Genomic DNA, 26379 nt, shown 5'->3' with positions numbered 1-26379 from the left:
CAAAAAAGTAGAAAAAGAAACAAAAGAAAAAGAATTTAATAAGTCATACATACAGTGTAATTGCTTATTTAATATGATTCATTAAATTATTCCAAATAAATATATTTGCGTTATTGCACAAATGTAATTCTTTGTTTTATATATGTCAAAAATATCTATTCAATAGATCAGTTTTATTTTTAATACATTCCGAAATTGTGCATGTAATTTTTGAATTTTATGTGCATGTATATAATGCCGAAAAACCATTGAATTTTTTAACGACAGATTTTTTTGGTTAACTTGTAAAGTTTCCTCTCGAAACCTCGAGAGAGGCTATTATTTATTTTCAAGTCTTTTGTTTTATATATCTTTGTTACTAAGCTTAAAAATTAAATTTTATCAAAACATTCTATCTAAAATTAACGAAAGTTTAGCCATTTAATTCCTGAAAATTTAGTTTGCTAAAAACTTTTCTTTTTTAGTTATGTTTTAATTTGAAAATTATTGATTTCTCACACATTCTTGTTAAAAAAAATTAACTCTAAATTAACGAAATAATCTGTCATTAAAAACATGTCAGGTGATTTTGGAATTTATGCACATAGAGATAGAAGTATATATGTATGTATATAAATGTTGCAGCATTCTACAAAATCAGTCTTTAAGGTGGCGAATTTTAATGGACTAACGTTTTATAATAAAGCTAACTTAAGAAAGGCTCTGCAACATTATATATAATATATGAATATGATCATAAGTCATATGATCTTTAAGTTATAAATATCGAAAATTTTTTTATATTAATGTTATGCAAGCATATGTTTAATCATCATACCAAAGCGTTACATAAATGATAACAGATGAAGCTTTTATATATAATTAGGAAAACAATTGTATTTGCTGATTTGTGCTGTTGAATTGATTTAATAAAAGTCAATATTTGAAGGTATATATTGGATATTTTTTTCTATGCAAATTATTAAAGTACGCATGCATAACTTTGCTCGAAACTGCCGGAACCTGACGTAATCCTATCATAATGAAATTATGCAAAATATGTATGAGGCAGCTCCGCTTTTCATTTGTAATATTGCACGGAAATTTATTCGTGTGAAAAATTTGGCAATATTTCATTTGCAGCAAACTGTAGCGTGGCTGAACTAGACATGGCAAATTTTTGTTCTTGAATGTAACGTATATGATGATGAAATAAAAATCTAGTTTCGACGAGAAAAAGGAAAACACTGCTTTATATTTTAAATAATAATTTGATGCAAAATCCAGTTATCGCATTCGCATTGTATGTTTATTACTCAATGTGATCTTCGTATTGCACAAATGGAACCATATTACAGTAAACTATCTGAGTCTCTCCTTGTGTTTACACTGAGAGAATGTGATTTCCATATTAGATAAATGAAACTCAGAATTAGTCAGCCATATCTAGCGTTAAATGCACCGCTAAACACAGATGCGAATATTGATTGCTGCAAATATTCGACCGCACTCATAGCGAATAGCATTTGTAAAACATTGTATATTGGTTTATTTGTGAAAACAATATTTAACACATAGGATTAAGCGATGCAAAATTCATTACAATTACAAACAAGATGCGATATTAAAAAAAGTGTTTCTCTCTTCAATCTAAATCTATTCGATAGAACATAATCGGACTAAATAAAGGATAGATGAAAGAAATATAACAGGCTCTAATTCATATTTTTTTATATATAGATTTATTGATGACTTCTTAATATCTGTTGATAAAGTTGTTTATGTACAAAATAACGCTGGAATATCCCTATTAATATTATTATAACTATTATTATTATTATTAATGACCTATGTTATGGCCCAGGGACTCTCTCGAAAGCCCTTTCCCCGCTCGCTTCGACGAGTCAGTACATTCTTGTCTTTTCCATGCCAAGAAACACGACGGCGATGATGAGCGCTATGCACATTCTCGCTCGCCTTCTTTTCTCTCGTTCGCCCACACGCGATAATAATATTTACACTGGTCGACCATTGATCGGATCGGCACCTCCATCGGAGAACGGATGAAAAGAAGACCGCGGGATTTGTCGGTAATATTCGCGCGGCTTCGCCTTTATGGTATATCTTAATGAAAGATTCGATAAGTAAAGAGAAAATCGAGTATAGGCGATGAATGCGATTGTTTAACGCGCATTTCGCCTCGCATTCTCCAGCGCCGTTATTAAATTTATTCTTAGCGCAGTCAAAAATTTATTTATTTAATAAGTTTTCTGTTTTTTTTTTTTTCGCACAAGTAAAACGATGAAACGATCGACGGACCGTTTGCAGCTTGATACGTACCGTCCGAATGAAATTTAACTTGTTCATTACAAGGTTCGCGATTCAATGGGGTGAAATTCGAGCAACCACATCTAGCGCCGCGTTTAACGTCAAATACGATCGCGATGAATTTTTTTCATTACATCGAGTTATTTAGACTTTCATTTATTTTATGTAAATGATTTTTATATAAATTTTATATTTATTTTATATAAAGGAACACGCGTTTTCTCCCACTACCTCTTTCTCTTTCTGTAATCGATCAAGATGAGACGAGGAAAATCGCACATCGGCGTATTTGACGCTAACCGCGCGGCAAAAATGCGGATTATTTTTCTTCGAGAATAAAAGGACAGAGGGAGAGGATATGAGATGTATTTACAAAGGAGAGTCGGGGAGGCTCTACTATACTTGTGCCCGCGGTATAACGACATCGACGACTTTCGCAGTTGGTCCGCGAAACGACTGATGGTGATCGATATTAGCGCGAAGTGGATAACTACTCTCTGTCGACCCGGATTGTTGACCGCCCCCCTGGAACGTGATGCGATCGTTTAATAAAAACAGCGCGCGCCGCGTATGCAGGAGTGCCGCTCTCGGACGCGCAGAGCGGCTATCGATTAATAAACGCTGCGAGGAGAAAATCGCGTTTTTTTTTTTGCGCGCGCGGATCACTTTCAAAGCGGTGAGTTCGGGCAGGTCGCGAGAAACTTCGAATTTCAATTCGCGACTATTACGCGACAGGTGCGCTCCATGGTCTGGAGAGGAAGAGTCTCTCTTAGATTTTCTCTGAAAATTTTTCGATAGATATTTACAACCGTGTACCGTACTCCAACGACTCCTTTTGCACGACTTAAAGAATTTAATTTGGTCTTTACTCGACTCGCGTGTTTTTCGCGGCAAAAATATATTTCAGCCTCGCCGTCAGACGCGGCCAGTTCGCAAAACTTTTTCGTTCGCAAAACCGCTTTTTGTGTACGAATGAAATTTCGCGATGTTTACGTAAACGCGGGAGTCCACACGGTAATTAAACTTGTCCTTCCAATCCAATTCTACGCTGTATTACGGTCTAGAGAGAGTGAGCACGTTGTTTTATTTCTGTCGTAATTTGTTCCGGATGATACGGTTGTTTCTGCAAACTCATGGAGTGGTAATATTTCCGAAAAATGTCAGAGAGAAATCAAAAGAAAGAAGACTCGATACACCTTATTCGCGGTAACAGATCAATCAAAATTCGAAGGAGGATTTTCGCGATATAATTCCTGAACTGGCACGTGTTATCCGTGGGTCGCAGCTTCTAGTCCTCTCGCGCGAATTCGGATCCTCGCCGATCGCGAAGTGATTCGCGATCGTCGAGTTTTCCCTGTTCGCATCGCAGGAGAGAACGTTTCGTTCTTTTACCTAGCGTAGGAATTAATCGCTCAATAGATTAGCAGCTTGAAAATACTTTAAGCAGTTTAAGGATGAATATTGCTTTCTCAATAAGGCTCCGCTATGCTTTACACGAATGTACAGTGTGTAGTTGTGTGCGCGTTTGTGTGAATCAAATTGATAGTGTGTTTTATGTATGTCGTCTGTATTCATCGGCTCGTTTGCCGATCAAATCTCGACTCGAACTGGATCTCGATTCTCTCTATGATCGTCTTTCAAATCTAAAGTGCACAGAGACGAGATCGAAGAATTACAATCGCCTAAAGATATCGGTCGACAGAAGAAGCTTTAAGTTCCGCCATCCTGGAGAAGCGCGAAATATCACTTTAATGATATATGTACGAGCTCCCGTGGAATGTGCATATAATTCATCTCGTGAAATTTACAGTTTCGCGCAGCTGCGCGAGAATCAAATACTATACGTATATATATATATATCACAATTTAAGATTAGGTCGTTTAAATTCGATACATGGAATATCATTCGCAAAGGGAAACTTGTTTAACCACCCGTGAATCCTTTCTGTGGGTGAAATTAATTTCTCCTCCTAGATCGAATCCAATTAACAAACTGAATACTTAGAGACAGACGTGTTAGCTGTGTAATTTCTACATTTTCCAAAATAAATTACGCGCGACGCGAGTAATTCCAACTTCTCGAAATTTTCTTCTGTTATGACTGTTAATGTAAAAAAAAATGATTTTTTTTCTTTAAATATTGTATCGAAAGTGTGTTGTACACAGAGGATTAATTGTTACATCTTCGCGCCGTAAGTTTTCATTATCATGCACATATCCGGGAATCGCGATCACAATGGTGCGCAGAGCACGTATTGATATTAAGTTTATCGAGAGTACTGATAAGCGCGCGCTTGAATACTGGCACCTCCAGCGAGAGAGATTGCATTGCGCGCAGCTAAGTACGCGGAATTCGTCAATCGACGTCCTGTCGTTGTCCGATAACGGCATCATGAGCTCGCGGTCGAATGGCAGAACTCGAGCTTATCTCTCGAACGGCAGAAGGAACTCGGATGAGAGTGTTATGACAGATATGAGACGAGAGGTGTGCGCGCCTTTTGACGCGGCGCCGATTTAGGAGCCCAGTCACAGTGAAATACACGAGACGCATATGATGAATAAAATATATATTATATATATATTTATAAGAAATAGATATGATAAAGGATAAAAATATGTGAGTGACATTGTGTCAGATTTCCAATTGATGTTAAAATTTATCTTTTTATTTATATCACTGTCAAATTTAAATTTCTATTTTATATCTTCAGGAGAAAAATATAAACGATTACATCTTTCTGAGATTTAAATCTGATTTGGATTATGCATTTTTCATTTTTCATTCGTGTATTTCGTTGTGCCGTGGCACTTTACATGTGCGGATACATAATCGATACGAAAAAAAGATACAATAGGCCTTACGAACTACCGGCGCTCAATTTTGTACAATAATTTAATATTTCGATTAATTTACTCGATCATTCAAACGTTTCTTTCTTTCTATTATTCCTTTTATTCCTTTCTCTTCTTTCCTTTTTTTTCCTTTTTTTCGAAATACGTCGAATGACTAGCGATACGATAATATTATATGATGAGATTTTAGTGTATCACGGTCATATTGTAAAATATACACTTTTCGTCTTGCTCCTATCGTGATGATGGCTTTTTAATATTCTTTCTTCTCTGCTCACAAAACTATCTATGATACTTGAATCCTGACATTTACAATGTATTTTAATTACGCTATTAAGATTTATTTAATGGCTCGCCTCGAAATCGTGAAATTAAATCGCAAATTATCGTACATAAATTTCAATTTGATTATATATACAAGAAAATATAATAATTCCAAATTCGCATTAGATTCGCATAATTTCGCAATTCATTAACAATTTTCGACAATATCGCACTACGGATTTGACAGAAGTAGAAAATGTCGCAACTTATACATAAAACATACAAAGATTTGTTATCATCATTTATCATCACCAGAAAATATATTTTTTTAAATTTATTTTTGCACTACTAACTTTCGATATATTTGAAATGTTAGTATCGTATCTAATTAATTTTTATGTTTCTTGTAAAATTCAAAAAAAGATTGATAAAAAAAAGAGGAATTTTCATTAAAATAGCAAGATAAATGTGTTTTAGATGTAAAGTACTTGTTACTGATTGTAAATTAAGAGCGTCGTCGTATAATAAATCGTACTTCATTATAAATAAAATTGTACAACGAATCACGCGCATGAAAAAAAAATTATCATGAGCGATCGATAATTTATATTATTATTTCATATTATCTTATATATTTTAAAAAGGTGGAATTTTTTGGATTATATTTGTCTTTCGAAAGGATCTGGTCGCATCGCGATTCAAAATTGCGAGCGTTACATCAGGCGTTTGCGGAGAAGCTTCTCTCGATTTGCTCTCGTTTAGTCAAAAGCGACAAGGATAAAGCCGTCCCGCGGAAATTTGCAAAGTTTCCCAGGATATTTCGGATTAATTTTCAAACTTACGAAATTAAATACTATGTTCCTATGTTAGTTCTCTTTATCGATATCGTAACGTTAGAGTGTCCGAAATGCTGCTATTTTACGTCACAGAACATTTGCATTATATTGATTCTCGAATACGAATAATATAGCATGCAACTTTTCATTCATATGTATATATAAATATAATAATATTACAGCGTAAACGTAATATCATATTCTCGAAAAATTTAAATTACTTATGTCGATAAGAGATCACGTTTTTTACGCCGTCTTATTTATTTCGTAAAATTCAATCTGGGCTTAGCGCTCACGAACACTCATGAATTTAAAGTCCTCGATATGTCATATATATCGAAACGTGTTTGTAAAACAGCAAAAATTGTTACGGTATAAAATTATAAATCGTATTTGCGGTGTTCGGTCGTACAACACGATGCAATAATAAAAATGTTGGCTCTTCTTCATGGCAGTCATAATTTGAGCGGAAATAATGTTGTAAATCTTTCTCAGATTTCCGGTGACATTATTCATTTGCCAAAAAATGGACGATAGATTATACGATTTGATTTCGTGTCCAACTTATTTCTAAGAGACGCTCGTTTGAAACGATATTTCGCGAATATCCGGATTTTACAATTGATATATGTTTCAGTATATTTTTCAGTATGTGTATCACATTTATTTTCTCAAAACGCATTGCAGCGCGGAATGTTTACAGAACAATATCGAACCATTTAGAAAAGTCATCGAAATTTTATTCGATTACCATCGATATATCGGAAACTTAATATCACTCATTTGAAAGATTTCAACAATTGCTTAAAGTTACTCGCAAATCCTTGATCCTTGGCAGCCAAATCTTGTTGCGACACAAGAATATATCAGCTTTGTTTTTCATTAAATTTATTATTAAAATATGATACGTAACGATATATATTTTAATCTTACATCGAAGGAACATAGTCGAATGTTATAAATTTCGCTCTTATCCGGATAAATTTCGCGTCGCGATCAAATAATAAAGACTCCGATGCCAAATGGCGTCAACGGGACAGAAAGGGTTTATGAGAGCGAAGATGAGTGTCCTTGAGATATGTGCAAACGCATCCACGGGAGAGAAGAGAGAATTCTACGCGCAGTTATACCTAAAAGTAGAGCTGCAATATATCTTTCTTCGGCGATACCGAACGACGGTTACTCCATTATCGATAGTAACTTTCACTCCCGCCGTATCTTCCCCATTCGATGCATCCGTAATTTTTCTCCGATAAATCATGCTCGGTGTACCATAGTATTTTATTTAACGACATTTATTCCTTTAGCTCTTAACGTTAAACACATCGTTCCACTTTTAATGTACTTATCATTTGAAATCATATTTGCTGTGTATATGTGCATACACATCTTTTCTTGTAATTTTTCAAAAATTGATCTTTATTATTTTATTATAGCGCGATGTAGAGATAAAAAGAGAAAAGGGGAGAGAAGTCGATTGGGAAAAAGCAATCACGATATTTCTGAGACAGTCCGAGTGCAAATCAACACACGTCGCTGCAAGTACTAAACGTATTCAATTTCCGTCCGATTTCCGTGCCGACGAGTTAATGCTCTTCGAGCCTAATCTTCGAACCCGTTGCAGATTCTACCGGAGCTGAAATTCCGCTACTCTCTTCCACGCCCAGCAGCGAGGTAGCGAGCAAGCGACTGCACCGCGCCGCCGGGAGTCGATTCAAGGTGCAGTCACCTTTCTCAGGCTGGGTGACCGTGGAATTCCACTGGGTACACTCGGGCGGAAAAATAATCTCGTTCCGTAAAGTACATCTTCGCCGTACCCTGCTCTCTCTCGTTCTTTGCTCTCTGTCTCTTTCTATTTTTCCCGTCTCCTTTTTTCGTATTCTCGCTCTTTCTAGCTCCGTAGCCATTACGTCTCTCGGGGAACTAACTTAAACTCGGCCGCGCCCCGTGCATTTTAATGTAGCCGAGATTTATCAGGACCGCGGCATTTCCGATGCGCATCGCCGCAGGAATTGCCTCGTGTATAATATTGAGAGTAAAAGTGACCCGAAAGTTACCCACGTGGCGTATACCAACGTCGTTTAATGGCGATTAAAACTCTATTCCGATGGCGTGAATTGGAGACCGGTTAAAATTCGCATAGTCGAGAGTGCGGCGAGATGTTGCTTTCTTCGCGCGAATAAAAACCCTGAGGACAAGATAGATCGACTCCGTTCTAGACTATGAAATATATGATATTCCGAGGTTGACAGGTGCACGAAGCGTTTCTCTCTTCCTTCTCTCTTTTTCAAATAAAATCAAAATTTTTAAAAATTATAAAAATAATGGACTATATTTTATTCAATTATTTATATGAAGAAAACTAACATTTTATAACAACAATAATAATAATAACAATTTTAATTTTTAGTCATGTTTTGGATATGAAATCATTCATATATTAAATCAACGTGCATCTGAAAATCTGCGAATTCTCTAATGTCTCTATCGCGTGGATTGACATCTCGATCTCGAAAGACACCCATTCGCTAAAAAACGAAACAAACGGACGATATCCGCGTTCAGAAACCTGCGCGGTTCCCTAACAACAGCGTAAACCTTCTTAAGGTTAAATCCTTAACGAATCTTACACACACACATCGACCAGAAAAAGAAACGGCCGATCTTACATACCGCTAATTCGGGCGCGATACCGATATTTTGATAATTTCTCCACCCCACGATCTCTTCTCTCTCGACGATCGAGGGATCGAATTGCAGGCGGGTACCCGCTTACTGATTTTCATTCTCTTTTTTTTCTTAGTGAGCAGGTACCCGGAAACTCTCGATTTAAAGTTAAGTTTATTAAAGTTACGATAGTCGAGGACGCCTGACACTAGCTCAACTATATCGTCTCTGTCATTGCCTCTGTACATTGGTGTTTTTATTTAGAAAATAATTCGACCGTTTAGAATATATATAATTTATGTATATATATATTTTTTATTTATATATCTATCTGTATATATATGTATATTTATATAGCTGTAGTTCTACATTCTTTAGTACGGTATCTCCTCGCTTATGATACACGTTTCGCGATACGAATTCTCGTCGCGTGTCCGTCTCGAATAAAACGATCGGGCGACGATCGATAGATCCTAACGAATCGCTCTCATCTGTTTGACGACGTTTAAGCAACTCGTTAAGTTCTCGTTGATTCTTCGGAGCTCTCGAAGAATAACTCGACGTAGACCGATGCGTTATCGAACTTCAGTTGCGATCGAGCTCGATGGTCTCGGCACGATCATACCGTGTATGTCAGTGTTTTTACGCGTATATATAGGTACGTGTATCACGTGGAACAACAGGCTCCACGTGACCGATGACCCGTCGTTTCCGTCGGTTGGGGATTGTAGACCGACCCTGCCTTCCCACGGATTATTCATCCGTGAGGGATTTCCGTTTGGCATCACTCATCCTGGACAAGGCTGCGACAATCTTGTGGTCATCAGTGATAAAACGGAGAAAACTTCTGGCGAAAGTCATTTCCGTGTTAAATCCTCTTTTCTCTGGAGATTCATGAGACGATGATGCTCAACATAACGTAGAGAGTATTAACTCTCGAGTCGAAGGAAGATAGATTTATGTAAAAAACCGTTGAGAGCTACGAAATACATAATTTTTAGAATGTCATCTTGTCTCAGAAAAGTTGATCGACTGATTTGCAGCATTATATTGATGATCAAATAATTATATCGCTGGTCTGATTAATATCGATCAAATAGATATCCCGAATATATTACCGATCATCTGCTATTATATCGACATGGGTGATTCGCATTTGCTCTCACTTTTTGATATTCTTTGTCAATGTTTTCTCAGTCTTCTTTATATTTCATTGATTTTCGTTTCTTTACGTCTTGTGAAGACAGAAACTTCAGGCTGTCTTCGTCATACGTTTTGGAATTATTTTCTTACAAATTTTCCCGTACTAAGTGAAACAACGCGGAGGAGTTTACACGAACATACGATTATGTCTTTTCTGGACTATAAATGCGCCTTCTCATTTTCTTGATTTGCAAGATGACGCAACCGGTTCATCGACGCTCGTCTACGCTCGATACGTCCCAATACCACCCATGTCGAGGCTGTCTCGCAGCTCCATTTCCAGCTGGGCCTCTCGATGTTTATCGGATCGGTGAGTCGATATGGGTGGCGGCGGTGGCGGCGGTGGTGGATCGTTATCCCGATCGCGATTTCTCTCGCGAACGGACGATCTGTCTTTTTCACGCTCCCTCGCATGATGATGATAGTGATGAGCAGCGTGTCCGTTGACCGGCAGAGTGGGATACGAGGATTGGCCACAATTTGCCTGATGCCTGGAGGGCAGCGGCGGCGGCGGCGACGACTGATGGCGACTACCAACCGGGATTCCGTTCTGAAGTCCGGACTCCAGAGTTCGCATCCGGTCGTCCGGTTCTCTGGCCGAGAGTTGTGGCTGTGAATGCGGCGTTCGACGCAGGGAGTGACTGGAGTAATGGGATCTCGCCGCGCTGGACGTGACTCCGTCGATCGGCGTAGCGTTCAGCGACGCCGTGCCATCATCCACGACGCCCCTACCGCCTCCCCCTCCACCTCCCGTTCCGCCACCTCCTCCTTTTCCTCCTCCAGCTCCTCCGCGGTGACCGGAAGCATTGTTCGCGACGGGCAGCGTTCCCGGGCGGCGCATCTGGCGCGCCGTCTCGCCGTCGATGTAGGTGAAGCCCTCGGCGAGGGTGGTGCTGCCATGCGGCAGGAACCAGACCCCGCCGGTCCCGGGGCTCGCCGCCCGAAGTTCTAGCTACAGCTCCGTCACCGGTATCGGTTTGATACCGGCCGTCATCTGTGCGTGAGGCTGCTGTTGCTGTTGCTGCAACTGCTGCTGAAGATGATGGTGATGATGATGCGTGGACACCGGCTGAGATTGCGGCGGTTGATGGTGATGATGATGGTGGTGGGCGTGCGCTGAACGAACAATGTATTCGTCATCGGAGAAGGTCTTCTGATATTCATGCTCCTTCCGCGATATCGCACGGTTCTTCCATTTGTAATCCTTGAGCGCGTCTCGGACGCGTCTGCGGCATCGGTAATATAGGATCAAAGCGACACCGGTAAAGAGAGCCAATCCGGCGGCGCCTACAGTCGCTAGTAGGGCCTGCTTGCGCGGATCCGAGAAAGCGCAGCCTAATTCGTCGGGTGTCATGCCCTTGATAGGTTTACCCTTGGATTCCGGTGGCTCAGCGCATATCACTGGGCTGGAATTCCTCGGTACGAGAACCTCGGCTAGCCAAAGCTGACTACAGTCGCAGATTAACGGATTCTCACTGAGATCCAATCGACGCAGTTCGTTCCAAGCGACCAGCGATTCCGAGAATGTAACGAAAGCGTTATCGCGTAGCATCAGATGCCTCAGATTCGGTAAACCAGCCAGGGAACCGTCCTCCATCGTGGCCAGGCGTTTGTTACTATTCAATATGAGGGTCTCTAAATTGGCATTGTCCGAGAAAGCTCCCTTCTCAACGGTGGTCAACAACTTAGCGCCGGACACGTCGAGTTTCTTCAGCGTCGACAGGCTCTGGAAGGCGCCGGATCGCAGGATCGTGAAAAAGTTTTGACCTAGGGTGAGCTCTTCCAGACGCGGTAACACCGCTAGCTGCTTCGTCGGTACTTCGCGCAACTTGTTAGCGCTCAGTTTCAGACTACGAAGAGCGTTCAAGCCGCGAAATGCCCCGTCACTAATGTTGTCCAATCCAGCGCCCATGATATCCAGCACCGCCAACTGTTCGAGGCCCTTAAATGCGTCATCTGGCAACGAAGTGAAGGCGTTCCAGCCGATGTGAAGCTCGGCGAGAGCCTTCATCGGCGCCAAGGCTGGCGACGGGATAGTTCGCAACTGATTGTCGTCGAGATACAGCACCCGGAGAGTACCTAATTTTTGGAATGCACCTGGCTCGACTTTCGATATGCGATTCTGACCCAGATCGAGCTCCTCAAGCTTCGACAAATAAGCGAACAGGCCGCTACTTAGCGTCTCCAGATAGTTGTCTCGCAGATTCAACACTGTGAGAGACTTGAGGCCTTGGAACGTTTTCTCAGTCAACGCCGAGATCTTATTATGCTTCAAGTGAAGTTCTACTAAGTGTCGTTGAGCGTCGAAACTGCCGTTTGGTATGGTGAACAAATGATTACTGGAGAGATCAACGTTCTTCAAATCGCCGTAGAACTGAAAGGCCGCCGCGTCCACGATCTTGATGCGGTTCTCTTTCAGCACTATCCGCTGAATGCTAGGATTCAGCGCGATCGGTATTACGTCCAGGTTGGCGCCTACGCAAGAGACAACCAGGGTGTCGTCGTCGCAAGTACAGCCATTGGGGCAGAAAGTCCGTGCCTCGGCTGTGCTGAGAGCGAAAAGCCCGACCAGGACGAGCAGATGGAGAACGCCATTGACGGTAAAGCTTCGCCGCGATGTCTGCAAACAATAAATAAAAATTCTGATTAGTTTTCATTGGAAAGAAAAATTTTATTTAAAGCAGTACACAATATCAACGTTGCGATATAAGCTTAAATTTCCATTATTAAGAATCATTTTATTAAAAATAATTTTTGACGAATAACAAATTTGCATCAATTGCTTATTGATCAGCTTTACTTTCGCGAACTGCTATCCAAGGTTAGGTGCGGATATTTGATTCTACATTTAACGGAAAATGCTATCGATAGTTGCCTTGGGAAATGGATACCATCTGATGTATACCGGCGCCCAATTTACGCCAGTTTTACGACGCCGAGCGTCGTTGAATTATTTCCCGCGCGGAGTTCATCGTGGCGTCGAAGAACAGCAAGAACAGAGCTCGTTCATTCTGTAACCCTCTCGTAACGCGAGAGAAGTTATTTCCATTTTCGTGGACTGCGATCGCGCACGTAGGTGCGAAATTAAGCCTGCCACGCGCAGCTGAAACATCCGTCGGGCTAAATTATATCCGGAAATACGAGCGCTCGCGGCTGTTCCGCGGATAATAAGCTCCCGGAGCGTAAAAACTTCTATTCGAGATGGAAACGCCGAGAGCACGGTCATCCGGACGAGTCCGAGCGCGGCGCTGCGGCTAAAGTACGCCGTAAAACTTAAACGGGATGGCTGATCCCAGCAACGAGCGAAGACGCCCGATGTTTCGGACCGAGAGGGAAAGAGGAAGAGAGAAAGCTCATCGGTAGACCCGGGAAAAATTCGATATCGACCTGCACTGTTTTGATATAGATACTACTACGTGAATCAGATAGCCGAGAAAATCTCGCATATATTTCGAATTTTGCGAAACATTCTCATGATGTATCATCTCTGATAATGTGTACATTCTTTTCACGAAAATACTCCCATTGTATAAATTAATATAATAGACTTATAACCGTTGTAGCTTTCACGTTCTTCAGGTAATTACGCGTATTTCAATCGTGCCCGGAACAAAGAAAGTTCCTATCAGATCGAGCGAGTTCGATCAAAATCGCACTCAACTTGGATTATCCGGAGAATCATTCGCATGCACGATCACGGAAACATGATTTACCGAGTTGATAAGGATATTTTTCTTGCAATAGTATAATCCAGGTCAACAGAAGTCTAAAAATCCGGTGAAATCGATCGCGCGGTGACAGTCGCTAGAAAATGTCGGGAATATTAACAGCGTTTCGAAAAAAAAGAGCTCGCGTGATTTACGCATATGGAAGGATTTATTTCGAAAGCTCGCCTCGTCTCGCCTCGCCTAGCCGAATCGGTGTCGTACTGATGCACTCCGTATGTTCGCATTAAGCCAGGCATGCAGTGCCCCAAAATCACCGATACATATTGTATCTCAACATATGACAGATATATCAAAAACTTAATCTAAAAAAATATACTCATATTTTTTATGCATTGATGATCCTCGAATGATAAGGAACGAAGAGTTAATATAAATTCTCGAATGTAAAAAAAAAACGAAGACGGGATACGTAATTAATATTGTAATTAATTTATTTAAGTTTTAATTTTAAATATTTAATTTTAATACAGGATTTTTATAAATTTATGATATTTAATAATGTCGAGTAAATCAGTTTTGCGCGAGTTGCAAGGTGGTAGAACAAGATATTCGTTTTCGAGAAACTCGCGCATCCGGAGATATGCATGTCGAGATATCCACGAGGTATCCGTCTCTCCCGTGTATATATACAGAGTGACTTTACATACACGTTTCAGCGCGCTGAGTGCTAATCCGCGCGACGAAATATACGAGACGCAGTCGGATATCGTTGCTGCGTATTCAAGCTAAAAACGGTTGCGTCATTAGGAAAGGATTATGCGATCCTCGCGAATACCGAACTTCCTCGTACTCACCACACGCGCCTGACCCCATTACTCATTTCCCATTTCAGCCGCATTACGCAGCATCCAGCTGTTATTAATGACTTTAGGACACAAATCGACTTTTCCCCTCGCTCTTTCTCGCTTTACATGTATATATAATCGGCTTTTTTATTATTAATACTGTTTTAATGATGTTAGCGTCAAGTTTATTAGAGATAATTAAATATCCTCGACTGATCGATACGTTTCAAAGAAATTTCCTGTGATTTCCTGTTGCAATTCTATTGTTTTTTATTAGAGAAGTAAAATTAAATACATGTAAAATTTATTATTATCTGCAGAAATTTATGAACCACCGTGAATCTATAAATACTTTATCTTTCTAACTCGAAACGTGTAATAAAAACATTTTAATTAATATATATTTCTTGTAATTATAATATCACAAAAAATTATAAATTCCCTTAGTATTACTTTTAATTAATGATATTTATACTTTTTCTGCACGTTTCTGTATATATTTCTATTTGCTGCAAAGACTTCTCACAGAACTCTTAAAATTCTTATTTAGCTGTTTCGCTCTTTTCATCGAATTTTCTTTATTTTCTTCTGATTAATTTTCCGTTGTTGTAAGTAGCATGATTTTAATTGTAATTGCTTCTCATTTTCTCGCATTTTTTTCTTATATTTTACTTGTATTCTTGTATATCCATGTGCGAAATATTCTGAAATTTCCAACGTTATTCCTACGCATATAGATTTTCATCGATCATATAAAACATGAATTTATTTATTTTTATACTTTTAAACTTAAATTTTTATTACTTCTTGCGTTCTCTGAAATCTGTGTTCAACCTGTTGCATTATTGACGGTGCGTTATCAATCAATGCATCAGGCGAACTCAAAGTTCAAACTCTCGACATTATTTATGCACTTCGGCGAAGCCACTGTTGGCAGCTCGAGAGTAACGCGACTCATCGGCGCGCACGAGGCGCAAATTACGTATGCGACAACGTGTGGTTGGAATCGGAATGCCGGTGTCCGATTCAGACGTCATCGTCTGCTGCGGAGACAACCGGAGAAATTAATAGAGCAACGTGTAATAACCGCTGCGAATAATCATGCCGGTCGGCTTCGCACGCGTACATTTCGTATTATCTCATATCTCACTTAGAATAAGAAGCATAACATTTTCCCATTACATTATATTATAGTTTTAATCACCTTGACATTTTATTTTATTTTTTTAATACAGTCCCTTGCTGGATGATTTATTTGCGAAAAGTTTCAATGTTAAAATTTGATTGCAGCTAATTTATGGCTTCTTTTGCTAAAACATAAAATGTAGCTTCCAATTAATAATAAGATAATATATCTTTCAAATTTTTCCAGAATATTTCGTTAAGACTTCTTTAAACTGAACTCCTTAGTAAAATTCTCCATTTTACATTTCATGAATTAAGCATTTGAATTTTCATGGGAATTCTCTTAGTTCTATGGATTAAAACAACTGTACACTCTGTAGTTAAACATCTTATCCTATTTAAATTTCTAAACTGGAGAAGGAATATTCTGTAGAATCTATCGTTGTACCGATAGTACAATACAAAGATTAATCGAGAAGTATATACATCGTCGCCGATAAAACGAATATCGCGGCGTTTTCGTTCATCCATCGTCAGCGATTTTTTCCGCGCTTTTCGAAATAAAATATATTTTCCTTTAGACACAAAATCCGACTGGAGAATTTCGTTAAAAACCGCCAGGTGTCCAGGTGCTTTTCGCGATACTTTCGAATTTTAATCAACGCATCGCGAGAGTACGCTACAACATGAGCACCATAACGCGCTTATAAACGCAGTTAATTATCATCATAGCGTAATCAACTTGGCTCAGTGTGGCAAAACCATCAACTACCGAGCGCGCAAAGCTACTCTCTACCAGCCGTTATGCCTGCACCATCTTCGTCCCTCTTCCTCCCCCCTCCCCCACCTAGTCATCCACCGAAATATCATCCGGAGATTTTGTTCGAGTGTACCATTTTCCGAAAAGCGAGATTTACATTTATTCGTCCGCTTTATACACGCAACGCTCTCGCGCGCGTCGGGCAGATTTACATTTATTTATACGAATGTTTATGGCGGCGGCATTTTTCAACCTATTTTTCGCCTCGCTCCGCCGTTATTCTTTTTTTTTTTTTATTTTTTTTATTCACACTCGCCACTGCAGAAACGTGTATTATACGGGCTCTCGAAACGCCTGATCGATATCGTCGCGTATCACGCGATAATTTTTTTTTCTATCACAGCGAAACGACTGTTGTTGCGCCGGCAAAACGTAGTCGCCAACATATTCATGCAACGTAAAATTGTTTATTTTCAAAGATACGCTCTTCCCCAAAGTCTTTTGAGTAGAAATATTCATTCGTTGCTTATGGATCTATCCTCGCCAGTTTTGAAAATATTGCATACATGCATATATGCAGCTTAAAATCGATTGGTTGCCCCTTTTTACACTTTATTGCTTTCGCGCTTATTAAGTTACGTTAAGAAAATTCATTAGAAAAACACTGCAAAGAGTACATCGTACTTGTAGGTTCAATAAAAATTTGCGTTACTTATATATATTTGTACATAATAAAATATTTATAAATAAGTTTATATAATAATATATAGCGATAAAAAGAATAGAATATTTTTCAAGTGTGTATACAAATTATTACCAAACTTGTAACGTCAATTATTAGAGAGAGATTGAAGTAAATATCAACTGTTTTCCGATAGTACGACCACCGTTGCGTAGGACGTAAAATATGCGAATTCAATTGTAGTCGCTGGGTCGAAGAGGGTTAATCGTTCCCGGATAACCGGCATGGGAGAATACGCCAGACATCTCGACTTATCGCTCGCACTAATCATAACGCGGATGTCGCGGGCGGGACGGGGAGAAACGGCGGCGGTGGAATATAACGTCACGCCCAGCCCTCGTTTCAGGGTGAATACGTCGGATTTAACTCGATGTAATTAGCGATTACAGATTACCCTTTCGTCCATTAGCATGGGCCATGATATGCACACGAACCCGGCCGCTGTGTTCATGTAAATGCGCCGCATACATACAGATTAGGCGTTTCACCGGAAACCGGACGATCTACCGTGTGTTTATACCGGTTTAGACTCGACGTGGAGTCTTTAATTTCCGAAATTCCTGCTAGAGATTTTTATACGACGCCGCGATAATTTTACATCTCCATCCGTTTCCGCGAGCATTAATTTATTTTCAATGGGATATAAATGTGTCGTTTATTTTCCCGCAGTTGAACATACGTATCATTTTGAAACATTCGTTTCCATTTTGGAAAATAATTAATTTAGCTAGGTCAGCTTTATCTGACTATTAACTTTGAATGTTTCTCGTTTCGCATTTGTATATTACTTATGATTATTGTAAATGAGATTTATACATCAACGATTAGTGTATCGTATTATGTTCCACGTATTCGACTAAATAATTGGACGTAAACCCGTAATAATGTTTGCTGACAATTCTTTCATATTAATATTCGACGAGTAAATAAAGTAATAGCTCTATAAAGTTGTTTAATTACGATATTTTGAACTGTAACTGACATTGTTTCAAGAATGAGTGACTCCTATTAATTTAACGGATACTTCAACGGGGGTTTACAGCGTGACAGGAATTAAATAAATCCTAATCTTATTAGGTGTGAGAGCAGTTAATTTTCTTGTGCCATTAAATTGATGTCACCAGCTGTGGATTTAACGAGCGCATGTTACCAACCGCTTTGCGGTTGAACCCTTTTAATCACACGTGCGTCCGAAATGCGCTCGATGGGCGACCATTAAATGAACGACTTTCATATCTCAAAATTACTCGGTAAACGAACTTCGAATACTGAAAACTGAAAAATGTATTTGATTTCTCATCGCGCCCTTCGATGAAATCAATCCAATGTACAGCGCTAATGGCATTCACGTATATAAAACAAGTTATTCTGACATACGATCGCGAAATCTCCTTTATTTTCACTGAAATAAAAGTAAACATGTAATAGTATAGTAAAATGTTTTCGATCATTTTTCGGCAATATTTGAGCATCGCGACCAAAAATTGCGTCTGCTTACAACACCTATATATATCTTCAATTAATTTCCAAAATCCATCACTCTCACTCTTTACATTTCATCTCTCATATTGCACTCCCATTTCTCCGCGATTTTTATTATTTTCCGTGAGGTCGAGGCAGGTGTTATCATTTTAAGGTTTAATCATTTTCAATACGATTCGGTATAACAAACCGAGTTTTTACAAAAATACGATATCCAATATCCTTTCTCATTTCGTTAACGGATCGGTTCACGATACTTCACGTGAATATCTCGTGCGTACGATATTCCGCGTACGCAGACACACGAGTTTTTCCAGCCCGGCCCGTTAAGGGTTAATAATCTCGCTCTACCTTTTCGACGCCCGACGTCGCCCCGGGCGGCGCTCGTCCGACGACGGGGTGGCGGTATTTGCAGTACGCGGGATTTCGCGTTTACAAACGGGCGTGCAAAACGCGCGGGTATGCGCGGAAATGGAATTCGCTTTTTGCGCGTGGCGCCAAGAACACGGGAATGCTCAGCCTGGCCCGGCCGGTCGCGTAACTAGGTGAGCATGCAGCCCAGGGGCAGTTTGAGGTTTTAAGTGCATCTGCCTCCTCTGGAGAGCTCTACGTATCTCTTGCTCCTCAAAGCTTGTCCGAGTTTTTTTTCTCTTCTTTCTTTTTTCTGTAACAACCGCTTATCTGCAATTTGTTCAACTATACGGACGAGAAAAATGTTTTGACTGTGTAGAGAAAAGGGAATATTCAATAACGTAATTCTAATATTTGTATTTTAAATCTCGGCTGCTCTTCGGCAAATTCATACTTTGAATGTAATTGTGTGATATAACGTTTTAAATGTTCCCTGAACCGTAAAAACTTTTTTAGTAGTTGTAATTCGCAAAGATTCTTGTGAGCTCTTTTACTGGTGACGTACCAGGGTGCAGCAGCTCGTAAAACTTAGATTGAAATCTTTGCAAAATCTCTAAGTCAGAATTGCCAGCTTTTCTTTATGGTTCAATTTCGTATGTCACGCGAATTTTACGATACTGTTTTGTAACAATAATCTTGTTTTTTCTAGAGAAAGACCTAAATTTCCGCAATTCAATCATTCAAGTTTCCTTGTCATCCAAGTTTCCTTACGGTTCAAGGACTACAACTAGGAGATTGATAAATGTGATATTTATGCTGATACGAATTGAGAGATTTGTTAAATTTTTTGCTTGTTTACGCTGTTACGCTTCTGGTTACGCTTCTTGGGCCTGACCTCTTCTGTTAAGTTTTTTATTTGGTTGGGCGGGCACTTTTCCATTCTTTATCCGAGATTTACGCGGTCCGGTCGGTCCGATGGCGAAGTTTTCATCGCGCAAAATTTCATCCGTGACTAGCAAGAATTTATCGAATAGAATAGAATAACAATTTACGATACCCGAGGAGCTAACGGAGGGGGCCCTCCGAGAGTTTTAGCGAAATTTTACATAACATTTTGCGTAAAACAGTTTTGACGTTACCAGGTTACGAGAATCCACAAGAGAGAATAGAAGATATTTTATCCGTGAACGGATCGTGGTAGATATCCCTCGAGAGGCGACATTAAAGCTACTAATTAACAGCAAATTAAACCGTCGGTGCCGTCTCGGTAACGTACAATTTACGTTTCCTAATTTACATGCGAGCAGTATTTTTATTTATTTCGATGTGAGCGAACATCCCCGGGAATATAATAAAAACGTATACGTCTTATTCTATGATATCCTAAAATTCATCGCGGTGGAGGACGATGATATTGCGGAGGAAAACGCGTGGCTGCAATTGTGAGCGCTGTACGCGAGCCGAGTCGTCGACGTCGTCGCTCCGAGTCTCGAGTGCGCGACATTTGCATTTCTATCTTTTTCCTCGCGGGTCTCCATTTTCTGCGCCAGTTAAATTCAAAGAGCCATTACTTTCGTCGCGAGCGACGGAAAAAGCGCGTTCGACCGTCACCGGAGCCCGTCTTTCAGACGAGCGATCCGTGACTATGATATCGATAGAATTCGATCCCGAAAGTGAAGAAGTCGATCGGGGTTTCTAAGGAATTGCTTTTAAAAAACCTTTTTTGCATCAACTAATAAGTTGCTTTTCGAGCATCGATTTGATAAAGAATAGTCGTTTTTAATCGTATATTTTAATCTTCAATTTCAACGTTATATTACGTCTTCGTTTTTCGAAAACAATATTTTTATGTCTAAAAAAATATACAATAGATTGCAATAATAAATATGCCAACTATATATTTTTCATATTTATCTCCTTTGTTTTATTTTTCAATTCAGAAAGCGAAAATTTTAAATTTATTTGTTTATATTAAAGTTCACTTTAGACGACAATTCACAACCTACATCTATAATTATAGAAGATATTTGAAAAAGTAAAATAATATATCAAAATATACATATATTAAAATATGCGTAAAAAATTATCAACATATTTTTATCTTAAATTTTATCGCAATGTGTAGAAAGCTAACTTGATATTGCATTACATGAATACGTTTGCTTATGCAAAACACGATAGATGCGATCGACTTTAAACGATTTCATCACGTTTTCTCTAACGTGCAGGTGATGGATGCGCGCCAGAAACTTCGTATATATCTTTGTTTTTTTTTTTTGCAATTAAATCTCGGAACAAGTCGAAAGCATAGCTCTTCGAGTGAGAATTCTGCGCGCGAAACGAGTTCGCGTGGCTGTTTTTCGTTGCGAAACGGCCGAGTGTAAACGAATAAAAGACTCACGCGGCGATCTTTATCCGCGCGCCTTTTTGTTAGTTTCTTCCTTCTATTCTCTCTTTTCTTTTCTCCTCTCTCTCTCTCTCTCCTTTTTGTTTTTTTTTAATTTAATCCAGAGAAGCAATCCGCCGCCGAGGCTGAAACCGCTGAACTTTCGAGCACTTTGATACGCGACCAGGGTACGTCGACTGCGTTAACGATATCCTTTGACCCTTCCAATCGCCCCGTCGCGTCGGACCGCGGTGAATACTGCCCCTTAGGGCGTCTGCGACGTTTATGCCAAAAATTCAAACGAGGATATTACATTGCGTATTACTCCGTTGCGTTGTATAAACCCATTGTAACCCTTTTGATGTCGGTCATTTTTTGTCAGAGGATCATAAACGATCTTTGTTGTTGATGGTAACAATGAAAATCGCTCATCGAGGAAGTTCTCGGCGATAATTAAGTTGTATTTAATCATTTTGGATTTATATGTATATGAAGATATTAGCATTTTATATTTTCTTTTGTCTCTCTTAAAAAGAGTAAATTATTTTGACTCAAAAAAGCGCCGTAATACCAGAGATATTATCTTTTCATTTCCTGCAACGGTGTTTGTAGCTCTTCTTATTATTTCTAATCTTAATTTTACGCTGTAATTTTTTTCGTGTCTCACGAAGGCTTAGATGGTTACGCGCGAAACGAAAAATTTTGCTCCACTTTCCGCCGCGCGTCCGGATTCGTCCGACGATTTTAATTCGCACGTAAATATGCATATACTCCGCGGTCGCTCTAAATGACTCGCGCGCATCTACGGGTCGTCTAAAAAATTACGTCCTCTGTAAATTTAATTAAATCGTGTACATGTCCGAAAGGCGACACTTAATTGAAGCCCGCGCACCTGCGCGCGCGTCTCAATTAAGTCTCGCAATTACGCTCGCGTATTTTTTTCAGGTCGTCTACTAACTCGCCGATCGATACTCGCGGCCGGAAAACTTCTCGCGACGATTATTATCTGCTTATCAAAATGGATGGCATTCGTTTCGAAATTATCGATAATGCTGGTTTCGATACAGCTAAGAATAAACTGATAAAGCGAATGGCGATGGAGAAATTATTATGTCAATGAGCGATTTATACTCAAATAGGAAGAGAAAAGATAGAGACGATTATTAATGTTGAAAGATTATTTACAAGATACGTTTCTTCGTCATGTAAAATGTATATAAATGTCAAATTATAACGAGTCGGTTAGAAAACTTTGAAGGAAAAAAAAATCAAATATTCCACGTTAATTACTTATCCTATTATTTATAGAAAAATCTACATTTTTATCATTTTAAATATTGCTTTACGATTTCTCTAATTGTAAGTCAGAAGGGAAACTTGTATTTCTTCTAATTTTATTTTCTACAGAGAATAAAAAATATATATATATCGAATATTAAGGCAATGATTGGACGGGATTAAAGATAATTTGTATACTGATTCCCTTAGCCAAACAAAATTTCAGTTTTAACTTAAAATTAGAATTATACGATGTTTCCGATAATAGTTCATAAATATTGCAAATTTATCATCAATTTAATCCACAGATTTATCATATGTATTTTTAGCACTCTCTATCGCAAGGCCACCCTGTTCTTCTCACCCATCAGCTTTCGTCGGTTCTATCAATTTTGTATCCATCCTCCAGTTTTCGTTCAGCAATTGTCGCGTTCAATCATCTGTCGGTGATATATATATCGGTCAAGTGTTACTCGCTGTATCCCGACAATAATACAGCCATATTGGCAGACTCGGACTCTCGCGCTCTCTGCCTACCAGTCGATTGGATAATGATATCCTTGTTCCTGATTCGAGAATCAGTTTCGCCGAATAGCCGGTTGTTCGCTCTGAAACGTCCTGCTCGAATTTCGGCGATCGCACGATAATTGCTAATTTTTCCACCATCCGATTCCTCCCTTCGACCATTCGAATTAATTCCCGCGTGTTCGAATACGCTCGCTACTACGAATTACGCTTATCAGCTTGCAAACGAGTATCGTAACGTACGCTCAATATTAGCATATCTGATTAAACGTCGAATGTTTTTAGGTAAAGTGGCTCTATCGTATTTGTTCGCGGGATATTGGAAATAGAAACTGCATTACGGGGAAAATTTTTCAGTTTAACTCTTTTTCACTTCTTGTAATGCTAGCTAATACATTTTCTTAGAAACTTCTCGTTTTAAATACTTTTTACTGGAATTTTGACGAAAATTATAATACAAGTTTCTGTTTTCTTTTATTTCTTATAATATTACTGTATTCTTGTATCAGTCGAGAATGAAATTTTAAATTGTAAAATAATATTTTAATAACAACGAGCATCAATAATATGCTTCAATTTTTGTCAAGCTGATATCGATATTTTCAAAAGGATAGGGAAGATATCGTTCCCGTTAGTCACTAACACTCTCGAATTTTTCCGTGGTCAACGACATTGCGGCTCGAAATTTTTTCCACCGAACATGCTCCTCTCCGCCTATAGAGAGGAGTGTCGTTCCGCCATCAAATCCGTCAGATTCTCTCTTTCAGGAAAATCGACCACAAATTCATCAAAGGCCCTCGCATTAAAATTTCTCTCGACCGTAATGGAATGCCTCGGGTATTGGTTTTTTTATTTTCCGCAACGAGAAAGATACCTATATTAATCGCTCTTCTCAATAATAATGGATCTGAAAAGGGCAGCCCAAATCCATTCGTTTCGCTACCATTCGCAACTTCAATCGGGCTAACAGTCACGACGGCGAACAAACCCGTTGGATTGCTTTCGAAAATATCGACCGATCGCACCGGTTTCACCTACAGACACGCGTATTCCCCGATTCTGCCGGTGCATCGATGGTCATTGATTCTAACGACGCATCGATTCCGCATCGGGATTGTTTTGGATACGTGATCGTGGCTACACGCGCAGAAATAAGCTTCGCCGAGCGACTTTTGTTCGATTTTCGCGACCGTGTGCATAAAATGAACCGTCACCGCTGTCGATGCAATTTCGCAACATTTTTCGCGCGTTCCGCGTCCCTTCGCATCCCGACGCGAACGGTTTTGTTCGCCTCTTCGCGAATACGCGAACCGGCAACGTTAATGCAAGCGTTAATTGGAATGCTCGCGAACGTTGGATAAAAAAAAAAAGACTGCAGCGATTTCGAAATTGTCGACATCTCAGGATCGATAATCGCTCCGCGTACTTCCGGCTCTTCAACGTATGCCGTTGAACTGTCAAGAACTTACCGCGCGACGTCGGAAAAGAAAATTCAATTATTTCCGTCGCGCAAACTGTAGTTCTGAAAACATAAACTGTTTCGACGGAGACAGGAAGTTTCTAAAATTGTATGAGATGGGAATAACAATTATAACGAGAATAATTAATGAGCAGAACTAAGAGTAGATATTTGATAATTGTGTATTCGTTCTTCGAATTGCATCTTGGAAGAAACGCAATGATATGATGACAAATGAAGATTTCAATAAAGCATAATTTTTCTAGTCGAGATGGAAGGAAAAAAAGAAATGATATATCCTCAGAGAGGATAACATTCGAATAGTATTCGAAGGAAAGGTGATGCATCTAATACACAAAGTTAAAAATACTTTCGGTCGCATACATGATGTTAAAAAAAAAAAGATGCAAACGCAGGTAATTGAAAAAAATAATAAAGAGCGCTGTTGTGAGCATGTGAAGAGGACTGTGCAAGAGGTTCGCAGTTTTTCGCCACGCTATAAAAGGGGTGGATTTTTTAGAGTCCCTCTCTTGTTGTGGACGGCAATACAAGTTTCGTCGCGCGACAATTCCCGCAGTTCGATTTACGTCTTGTATTCAAATTTAAATCGCAAGTTATGAGCTCGTGTCTTTTGCACACACATATATATATATGTATATACACATATGTATCTGCGTATATGCATTTATCCACATATGTCTATTTGTGATTTGCCTACGGATACACACATACAAACATACATAGCGTATACTCGCAATGCTCTCTGTAACTTTTTTCCCCTGTCGAGTCTCGGCCTTTTATTAGTTGGTCTGTGCACATCCACGTGAAACATTTATGTGTGCGTTAATTGAACTCTCGGTATCGACGATACGCGAGGAAAAATAAAAATCAGAAAGAACTGTGAACTTTGGATGCGCTTTATGAATGGAACGGATGACCGGTGTACTACAGGTGAATGCAAGAAGAGTGCATTTACACCTCTAAACTAAGTCCATTTCTTTGATTTTCATGTTTTTGATGTGTAAATAAGACATGAAACAAAATATAGATGAATACAGTTATAAATGTATCCTGAAAAAAATAACGAAATATGATATTTTATATTTATTATATAAATGATATATAAAATCTCTTTGCATTCCAAAATTTGCAATTTTGGCCTCGTTCCTAAAACGTGATACACGAGGCATTTTTGTGTGTGCGTGCGCTAATTGAACTCCGACTATAGAGAGAGGCAAAATAAAACTCAAAAGAACGTACAACCGCGCAATTTTAAATCAAAGTAGTATATTTCGGAAAATTCATCTTTTAGATTCAAGCGTTATTTCCATACTAATAAAGGTATAATAGTAAACGATCTTTATAATTTAATTGGTGGCATTATGCGGATGAATGCAAGTAATACATTTTGAACCTTAAAGTTGGAAACGACCTGATTTCTTGATATGATTCTTGATGAAAATAGATGTGCAACATTTTCAAGGCTTTTCAAGGCGAAATATTTTTCGCTTTACAAAACTTTGAGTAAAACTAGATGCTTTGGTGAAAGTTTTATTATCAAGAGCCGTTCTCGCAAATTAAAATTTTCAAGTGTGTACCAGTTGAAGATTATTGTTCCAAACTATAGG

General features: G+C 39.1%; 2 protein-coding genes across 3 annotated transcripts in view; both read right to left on the bottom strand.

Moving 5' to 3' along the window:
* Nucleotides 1-8677: 8677 nt before the first annotated feature.
* LOC105249578 (WAS/WASL-interacting protein family member 1-like) lies at nucleotides 8678-10986 on the bottom strand. The gene has a single exon (XM_025414655.1). It carries the CDS (start codon nucleotides 10969-10971, stop codon nucleotides 10354-10356), a length of 618 nt encoding a protein of 205 aa, XP_025270440.1. The 5' UTR covers nucleotides 10972-10986; the 3' UTR covers nucleotides 8678-10353.
* Nucleotides 10987-11052: 66 nt separating this feature from the next.
* Nucleotides 11053-26379, bottom strand: part of LOC105249571 (insulin-like growth factor-binding protein complex acid labile subunit) — a 193587-nt gene continuing 178260 nt past the window's right edge. For both annotated transcript variants that reach the window (XM_011255132.2, XM_011255133.3), the window contains exon 5: nucleotides 11053-12750. In XM_011255132.2, coding sequence (XP_011253434.1) covers nucleotides 11083-12750 — 1668 coding nt within the window. In that variant the 3' untranslated portion in view covers nucleotides 11053-11082. The remainder of the gene's footprint in view (nucleotides 12751-26379) is intronic.

Source organism: Camponotus floridanus, unplaced genomic scaffold (assembly GCF_003227725.1).
Source record: "Camponotus floridanus strain SB8 unplaced genomic scaffold, Cflo_v7.5 scaffold112, whole genome shotgun sequence".
In the NCBI taxonomy this organism is placed as follows: Eukaryota; Metazoa; Arthropoda; class Insecta; order Hymenoptera; family Formicidae; genus Camponotus; species Camponotus floridanus.
The sequence above is the reverse complement of the archived record's forward strand: the minus strand, read 5'-3'. Positions and strand labels throughout refer to the sequence as shown.